General features: G+C 34.9%; 1 protein-coding gene across 11 annotated transcripts; it reads right to left on the bottom strand.

Annotated features, from left to right (window-relative positions):
- Positions 1 to 153: 153 nt before the first annotated feature.
- On the bottom strand, positions 154 to 7,823 carry LOC8283332. 11 transcript variants are annotated; one of them, XM_048380160.1, is made up of 16 exons: positions 7,552 to 7,809; positions 7,339 to 7,427; positions 7,054 to 7,192; positions 6,806 to 6,967; positions 6,626 to 6,707; positions 6,426 to 6,529; positions 6,073 to 6,199; positions 5,900 to 5,994; positions 5,606 to 5,729; positions 5,217 to 5,297; positions 4,947 to 5,045; positions 4,676 to 4,858; positions 2,107 to 2,250; positions 1,959 to 2,015; positions 1,389 to 1,526; positions 154 to 569 (listed from the first exon to the last, which is right to left on the bottom strand). In XM_048380160.1, exons 4-16 carry the CDS (start codon positions 6,844 to 6,846, stop codon positions 363 to 365), a joined length of 1,482 nt encoding a protein of 493 aa, XP_048236117.1. In that variant the 5' UTR covers positions 6,847 to 6,967; positions 7,054 to 7,192; positions 7,339 to 7,427; positions 7,552 to 7,809; the 3' UTR covers positions 154 to 362. The 11 variants fall into 11 exon arrangements, with proteins under 11 accessions (XP_048236117.1, XP_048236118.1, XP_048236114.1 ...); XM_048380161.1 differs by having other exon boundaries at positions 6,806 to 6,962; XM_048380162.1 differs by adding an exon at positions 996 to 1,055 and having other exon boundaries at positions 501 to 569; positions 6,806 to 7,192; positions 7,552 to 7,823.
- Positions 7,824 to 9,159: the final 1,336 nt, after the last annotated feature.

Genomic DNA, 9,159 nt, shown 5'->3' with positions numbered 1-9,159 from the left:
TATCAAGTATAACGTGGTGATATGAAGAGCAAATCACTTATGCCCCACATTTTGCCCAAGTTCTGTTGGCAATATACAAACCGAGTATTTACCGTTCCCCTCAGATTTCTTATCCTCGAACCATTTTAATGCCATTGAGGGTCTGCCAGGATATTAAGCTAAAGGCTTGGTTATCTCTATGTTCAGAGATCCAATTGAGGAGAGACTGTTCCATTACAGAGAAATTAGGCGATAATGCACACAGAGATCAGATGAGAATCAACAACTATTAACTACAAGTGGGGGGGAAAACATGACAAAATAATACTTAGACACGACCTCAACCAGTTACAATAATTAACATGTTCTACAGTAAGCTACATTCATGAAGAGCGGTGTCTTTGATGGTTCACTCGCCTTAGAATGCAGTGGCGTAGCCGCTTACTAAAGGCTTCAAGCTTTTCAAATTTCTCGCCCTTGAGCTTCTTTGGAGCTGCTAGAGTTTTCTTCTTTTTCTTTTCTTCTTTTGGTGCTTTAGGGGATTTCTGTTGTATGCTTCTTAGAGGTGTTGCAAAAGCCTTCAGAGCCATCTGGATTCAGAGAGAACAGAGGATCAATTCTCTTATCATGAATGAGATTATTATATGCTCGAACAAATGCACAGACTATTTTGCAGAATAACAGATTAGTGAGAGACTTGAGATGTTGTAATCTCCTTACTAAATTAACCTGCATATGTTGCTTTTGATCAACTAAAAGCAGTCATAAACCTTTCTATCTTGGCAGATAGAAAGAAATAGCAGCACTGTTATATTCAATACATTAATGGCTACTTGTTCTTCTGCTAAGTATTATTGCTATTAAGTCATCATCCCGTGCGTTGCACAAATATCTTTATGAAAAATTCACAGTATTATATTAAGTATATAATTATAAAACCTCATTCTAATTGGATGTTATATAAGAAAATATATATATCATGCACAAAGGTAAATTCAAAGATCAGTTAGCAATACCTATTGAGAAACTTGTAGGCGTGGAGACACCAAACGATTGTTATTGCAAAAGCTACATACCTAGAATAGCTATGCATAGAAGTTATGAGCCTGAGAAAGAGACCCTTTTTTTTTCTGATTCAGGGCAGGTGGTAAATTTAAGCTATTAATCTAGACAATATAGACCACCACTTCACAACATATTGTTAATCTTTGTTGAAAAGGCCAGCTTTATAATATTTACATGGATAGATATTGTACCTTTTGTTTGTGCAGGAAAAATTAAACATAGGAAAGACAAGATACTCTTTGCACATGAGTTTCAGCATGCTCTTCAACCAAATCTATGGCAGGGCTCATAAGACAACATGTGCATGTGTGTTTGGGAGGGGGGGGAGGGGAAGAGAGAGAGACCTCATGGCTGTTGTCAGCAGCTCTGCATTCAGCAGAAGATTCTTCATCACTGCATCCTAGAGAAGAGCATCTTCCCCAACTCTCTCTATTTGAGCTGGTATACGAACAACACTCCTCACTCTGGCCATTTGGCTTATCCTGCAGAATCATACATCCAATGCTTCATCAAATATTGTACTAAACTATATTTTCACGTTCAACTAAGCACAGATCTTCTGGCAAGTTCAAGAATCATTATCAGGAGAACAGGAAAATGCACCGAAGATGGATTTATGGTCCTATGAGAGAAGGTTAGCTTTACATGAACTTGATTGAAGCAACATCCAATCTCCATGAATACAGTGCATTATGCATACTGCTGGATTCCAGAAGCCTATTCGCAAAAGCATGGGTAATAAAGCTTATAACTACTTTTAGCCAACCCATCTGCTTGATAAGCATTGTATTGTTTGATAATTAATGAAAAGAGCCCTGGAATGCAGCTACATCGTGCTCAACACTAGTTTTTGTTACATGACAGATCTAACCTTTTTCCTGTTGAATAAATAAGATAGAACCAAGTAATATCACCTGCAACTTTGATGGATCATCACTGCTAATCCTATCATTCTCATTGACCACAGAATCCTGCATTATCAAATTAAAAAAACCAACGTTAAATTAGTTCAAAACATAAAAAGAAGGAAACCGTATTTGAGGGCAGATGGAGGTAACATACCACTGCTATACTAGTAACAGGCACAGCTTCAGAGATTAGTTCACTGACGGGTTTTATGGTTGGAATGCTAGGAGGAGCAGCAGAAGAACTTGCAGCATCAGTACAGGCAGAACGGAGGCCTGTGATTATCTCACATAAGAGGCTCTATGACAAAAAAGAAAAGACAATTGGCGCAAAATTATATAAGTCCTACAGTATAAATATCTTAATGTTCAAGGACATGGTATTGTTGCATCATGCTGGTCCAAAGAACCAACATTCTGCTTTCAGTCCCTTTTGTGTTGTAAATGCATTGACAACAGTCAATTAGTAGTCGTGGGTATTCCTGATCGTAGTCATATAACAGTACAAGCAAAAATGTTCCTTACCAATCACATTGTGTATAATTCACAAGATCTGATGATGGCATTGAGAGCAATGAATTTTTAAGTGTCATATTCCCTTTTTAAAAAATTAGCTTTCTTTTTCTTTTTCTCCTTGCCCCACATCTGGAACTTCTGATTAGTACCTAAATTGGAAATTTTCAAAACTGTGGTTGTCGCTATAGTTTTGGATAAGTATAAAAAAGTACCATGTGCTTTGACTCTTGACAATTTCTGATATGTGGTATTTTTCCTTTGTTGACAAATAAAGGTCCGTATTTAATTCCATTAGCAAAATCTGGTATACTATACTAACATTATTAACATCAGATGAGGTGGCGCCTTCCACTAATTTTATTTTTTTTCAATTGGGCACACATTTAAAAAGTTTTGTACTAAATAAGGAATAAAAACATAGGAAAGATTTAAAGTGATATAAACTAAAAAATGAATGATTAAAATGATAAATTACGAAACATTTATTGCAAAAATGCCATCCTCCTCATTTTGCTGTTTGCTCGATGGATTAACAAACTTGCTCCATTTTTTACCTTTCCACATACTGAAATGCATCGCAAATTTTTTTTCTCTCCTGAAATTCAGAGCCCGTTCTCAAATCACAGTTCAAAAACTCATATCATTCAAACATGGTGCCAGTGCTTGTGACAGATGTGAGTGAAACCAGTTTCCACAAACATGTTCATTCTCACATTTCCGATTGCATTTGTGGACAAAAGTCAGCCCATCTCAACCAAGAATAGTGGACAGAAAAATAACATTGGCAGGACAATTTTCCATACACCTCCATTGCTTGCAGTTACTTCAAAACAAACAAATAAACTCTCTCTCTCTCTCTCTCTCTCTCTCTCTCTCTCAAATCAAACAAACAGAAACAGAAGTGGGCAACATAAGTAGCAGCAGCAAAGGGCAACAACAGAGGCAGCAATAACAGTGTTATTTTTGTCCTTTTTCTTTTTTTTTTCTTTTTTACATATATAGTAAGGGCCATTTTCTTTGGTGGTGATGTTATTTCCTTAGTGGTGTTGGATAAAAGTGTTTTAATACAATTGATAATTTATTTCACGATTAATTGATTTTCTTTTCCATTTAATTAATGGTATTGTTATTAGTGTTGAGATTAATTAATGTCTTTTTAAGAAGAAGAGAATTGTTTGATTTAGATAAGAGAGAGAGATCAAATGAGGTTTGGAAAGTAGACGATGGTGTGTTTTAGATAGAGAAAGAGATCAAAGTGAGGTTTGGAAAGAAGATGATTTGTTCTTTTTTAATAGGTATAAAATGGGCCCTACAAGATTATAAGTGGGTAACATGACATGTCAGCAATAAAAGTGCCATGTCATCTCATGCTAAACGCGTCAATGCTGCATTAGCAAATTCTAACAATGTTAGACTATAAGACCCTAAATTGCTAATGGAATTCCATACTTTTATTTGTCAGGAAAAAAGAACCACATACCTAAAATTGTCAAAGGATCAAACTATAGGTTACTTTTTTCTTATAATTTTCTACTTTTCTCTTATAATTTTCTCACATGTAATTGCTGATTTTGAAGGAAAGAAATATTCCATTTTTATAAATACTTGCATCAATCCAGTGGTTTTCATAGACTTTGATTTTTAGGAATAGAAGCCTAGAGTGATCCCTCTTCACTGTTCTTTCTCTTCAGTGTTCTTTCTTATTTTTTTCTCTCTACCTTATTTTTGTCATTGCTTCTTGGGTAAGGTTATTATTTCAAACAAAGGAATGGCGTTCATAGAACTTACCCTATCCTTTGTAATTAGTCACTAATTTTTCTTTTGACACCATTAAGAACCTACATCCTCCATAAGCTTTTAGACCAATGCTTAGCAATTAAACACTTAAAACACATGAAATGCACCAAGTAATATTCTGCTGCCAGAAAACTTGTTCCTTCCAGTTAGCACTTTATATATGCAACAAATCATAGTCGACTTCTACACTGTAGTCCTGCATTTTATCATGACCATAAACCCTAGAAACCTCAGTTTACTCAAGCCTATGCATGTTCCAACACATATACCAAAGGTCTTGAACTTGTTAATTACCAAAACAGCAAGAGGATAAAAAAGATCTTGGATTTGTTAACTACTAAAATCAGTAATTGGATTTACAAGATTCATGTTCTAATCATTCAGAAAAAGCTCTATATGGATATAGAATTCACCTCATCTATGGCAGCACCAACCTTCAAATCCCCTAAATTGTAATATTTCTCGAGATTGCTTGAAGAAGCGTTACTCTGAGGCGGGTGAAGAACATTGAAAAAGAAAATGGAAAGTGAGTCATAATAGAACTGGGGTCGAGAGGAGTTATGATCACCATCAAATTTTATCATATTTTTGTCCCCCTGCACAGAACCAAAACGGCAGTTAAATTTTCCAAAAATTAGCTAATACAACAGAGGGAAATGTAATAACTTTAGAATAGTATATTACTGCATAGGACTTAAAGATGAGGTCAGAGTGGTGAGACTGAATGAATTTGTCCTCGCTGGCATGTCCAAATAAAGTTGGAATGAATGTTTTGGGCGCAACCTGCAAGCATCACTGAGAATTAAAAATTGCTGAAATAAATAAAGCGATTGTCAAGAGATTAACAGAGGAAGAAATTCAATTCACTAGCATAGAAACAATACAGATAAGTAGTATCACTTCCCAAACAAAGACATTATTATTCTGTTAATAATCCAAAGGACAAGGACAAACCTTTAAACAGTTAAGATCCATAATATCAAATTTTGCCTTCTTTTGAATCACTCGACGCATGTACTGTACTGCCATTTTAACCTGATTGCAAGTGAAGTTGAAAGAATTAGCACTGAGTAAACAATATATTGAAAACATAAGCTCCCCCTTTCCAAGACACTAACCTACTTTTCAGAAGGCTTCAATAAAATGTAAGAGCGTGTGAAAGCTCAACCACCAAATTTTTCATAAGAAAAATATAAAAAGTAGTACCGTATTCCTCTCAAACAGAATATTAGATACAAGAAAAAAAGAGTTCCACAAACTCTTAGCCTTAAGAGCTCATATCCACAATGCTTTCTAATGTTTTAAGAGGGGTAGGTAGGGGGAAGAGAGAGAGAGAGACATACTGTAAATTTTGGGAGCCTAATTTTGTACACATCTACAAGTTCCATCATTAGGTCAAATAAATTTGAGAAGGCGCTATCCAACACCATTCCAGCTATAGATGGGTCTTCTGCTCCATAAAGAAGGCTGCATCACATTATAGAAAGAAATATAAGCTATATCAGGATTCTATGGGAAGTACCTAGCCTGCTAAGAAATGGGGAACAGAAAACTGAAAACCATTTCACACTTGAAGCTGGAAAGTATATTAACACCGGACAACATGGAAACAAGTAAGAAGTTGAATGACAAAGTACCTAGTGACCGCCCCCATTGATCGTCCCCAAAGACCAATCCGAGATATTTGTTTGCTGCTTCTTAGATATGAAACCACAACCTTGAGGTCATCTCTCTGTAACAGGACAAACAAAAAGAGCTGAGAAAAGAAAGGAACTTGAGTCACAAGGAAGCAGAAAATGAGGGAGCATACCTCATGCCAACCAAGGCTGACATAGTCACCATCAGATAAGCCAGAACCCGAAAAATCAAGAGTGAAAACAGTAATATTTGATGGAAGAAGGATAACTGCAGCCTCATTTGCATCTGCCCTGCATCCACTGCATGATTGTGCATAATGGAAGTGGAGTAGAACAGTAAGTTTCCACCTTGTAGGAGTTGAATTGAAATTCACAATATTAACAGATAACGAGCTAAATGATTTTCAGATTGAATGAGTGAGGAACATCGTTCAAAATGGTATATACAGATAGTCAGGATTTCGTATATCTAAATTCATGATGGAACTGCTAGAATGATATAATTTTCTCAATGAGCATTGCCCACCTGTTTCCATGGCAGTAAATGACACAAGGAAGAGGAGTATCTTCAGGGAAGGGCGAAGGCACATAATGACTGCACTGCAGAGTATGACCCCTTATGTTTGTAAGCTGCAAATAAGCAAAGGGGTAAAGCAAAGGGATCCGAATCAGCAAAAAGGCAGCAAGTGGAAGTGCAAAGTAGTGTGAATTGATGTCCATACTTGCCTCCAAGTCTAGTCTCTTGTATGCCCTGCCGGCAAGAGTGAAATCCCTCTCCCATAGATACTGATCGGGGTTATAAGCCGCCCTATTTGTCCATAGGCACAGCAAGAAAGACAAGTATTATATAGCAGCAAGCTTAAGGTTTTGAGGATATAAAGTTAAAAGGTAAATGGAAAATGAGACCTGGGAGGGCGAATGACAAAATTGATGAACTGATCAATCATGTCCTAAATGAAATGCTGCTTCGGTAGGGCATCTGAAGGATTTTTCCTCTCAACAGAGACCAAACAGATTATATAGGAAGAGAGCCACCGAGAAAGCACAATCACCCTTCAATCCACTACTCTACCATTTGCAACATTTATTATCCATAATAAGAATGAGAGTGGCTAAGAATCTGGATATTCCTTAATTTACATACAAATGCAGACCATAATATGCGAGGAAGAGAAAGGAATCTCCCTCCAGAAATTATCTGACTTGGCGTTGGCAGTTGTAACACTTGAGGTAATTTGCAAATGGAAACTCAATTTCATTCGACAGTGCCAGTCCACCTTCTTCCAATTCCCACTGCTATCCAAAAACAAAGAGAAAAGAAAAGCTGATTACTGAATACTGTTTGCTAGGTGAACAAGGTTAGCAGCTACACAAGGACAAAAGAAGCAGAGAAATGGAAAGCAACAAAATTTCAGATCTCGAAACTCTACAACTCGTACACATCCACATTACCAACGAAAAGGTGGACACTTGCTTCCTCGGTTGCTCTAAAGAAAAAAGAAAGAACGAAATGGATGTACTTGAAGACCTAGAAAATTAACTTGAGTTCAGATTGAGAAAGGCAACAGCAAATTAGCGCAGAAGGGAGAAGGAGATACAGAGTTTGCATAAACCAACGAGAATAGAAATAGTTTGGAGTTGCATTTACTTACTTCACTAATGCAATGGAAACCCACCCTGGCGTTACTGTTTCAAGAAGAGAGACCTCCCAACCCAACAGCTGCGTCCGATTCGACTTTTTTTTTTTTTTTGACCCTTTTCACTTTTTAGTTCCTTTGTTGGCTTCTTCCTTGTCTTTTGAAATTTTCTCTTATTTTGCTTTTGCTCATTTTCTTTTTTATTTCATACCTCTCCCAGCAGTAAACTATATTAACTTCATCTCCTTGCGCTTTTCTCGGGATAATTTTATTTGCCTCCTGAGATTTTACATATTACACTTTTCAGGACTTCAGTTTTTAGTATTATTAGATGTCAACCCTCATGTTTAGTTTCATTACACTAATACCCCTTCTATTATAGTTTTTGCATTATATTTACTTTATGAATATTATTTTCTCAAAAATACTGATATAGAGTGTTTAGATTTATTTTTATTATTTTGTATTGATAATTAGTCTTTATAATAAGTAATTTTATAATTCTTTGGGAGATCGACCTCGTGACGAACTTACCCTTACTATAGGAACGGTTTGTGCACTTGCAAATATTAACTTAGACACATTAAAAAACTTAATAATAGTGGTAATGTTTGAGGATCTTTTTTCTATTTACTAATTTTTTTATTTACGGTAATGTAATTTTATTATTTGTTTATTGGATCTTTAAGCTTAATCAATATATTGAATTCAATATTAAATAATACTGTCTTTTTATATTTTACTGATACTAAACAGTTAGCAGACGTCAATAGAATTTCAATTTAATTAACACATCAGTAGCTTAGTTGTTAATTGAATCAATGCTATTACATATTCACACCACTTCAATAAATGGTTTTAACACAAACACAAACAAGACTTATAAGCATAATAATCCAAGAGATATCCAAGTACACATTATACATCAAACCTAGACCTACATCAATATAAGTAGTGCTATAAAAATAACCAAGATAAAAAGAACCACATATGGTCTTTATTTATCATCTTTTCTCTCCTATTATCACACTTTGATAGATTGGATTTCTTTAATCTCTTTTAATTTTTCTAAAATAAGCAATTTCCATTTCCACATCCATCTTTAGGCAACACTTTTTCCTATTGTCTTTAATTTCATATTTTTAGCGAACAAGCCCTTTTCTCCATTTTTAGATATTTACTATTTTCTTAATTCTGCCACTTAAGACATTATCATGCCAGTCGAAAATTACAATTTTTAACTTGTAAATTCAATTATACAAATACAAATTTAATTTTTTACCAATTTGACAAAACACACAAATAAGTAAATCAATACACTATGTAACGCCTGCATTTTTTCATCGTATATGTTATGTGCATTTACATTTAATTATTGGGCATATGATGGTATATTAATAATATTTTTATTTTATGGGAACAGATATATATTAATTATAAGTAGAGAATAAGAAGCATGATATTAGATTATTAATTTAGATAAGTTGATTAAGTATTTGGGTTATGTGTATTAAGCTTTAAGACTTAATTGAACCAATAGCTGAAGGTTGGGTAAATAGATTGGACTTAAAAGATACAATTAAAAGTTAGTACCTATATATGGTTAGTAAGAATTAATTTAGG

Source organism: Ricinus communis, chromosome 10 (assembly GCF_019578655.1).
Source record: "Ricinus communis isolate WT05 ecotype wild-type chromosome 10, ASM1957865v1, whole genome shotgun sequence".
NCBI classification, from domain to species: Eukaryota; Viridiplantae; Streptophyta; class Magnoliopsida; order Malpighiales; family Euphorbiaceae; genus Ricinus; species Ricinus communis.
The sequence above is the reverse complement of the archived record's forward strand: the minus strand, read 5'-3'. Positions and strand labels throughout refer to the sequence as shown.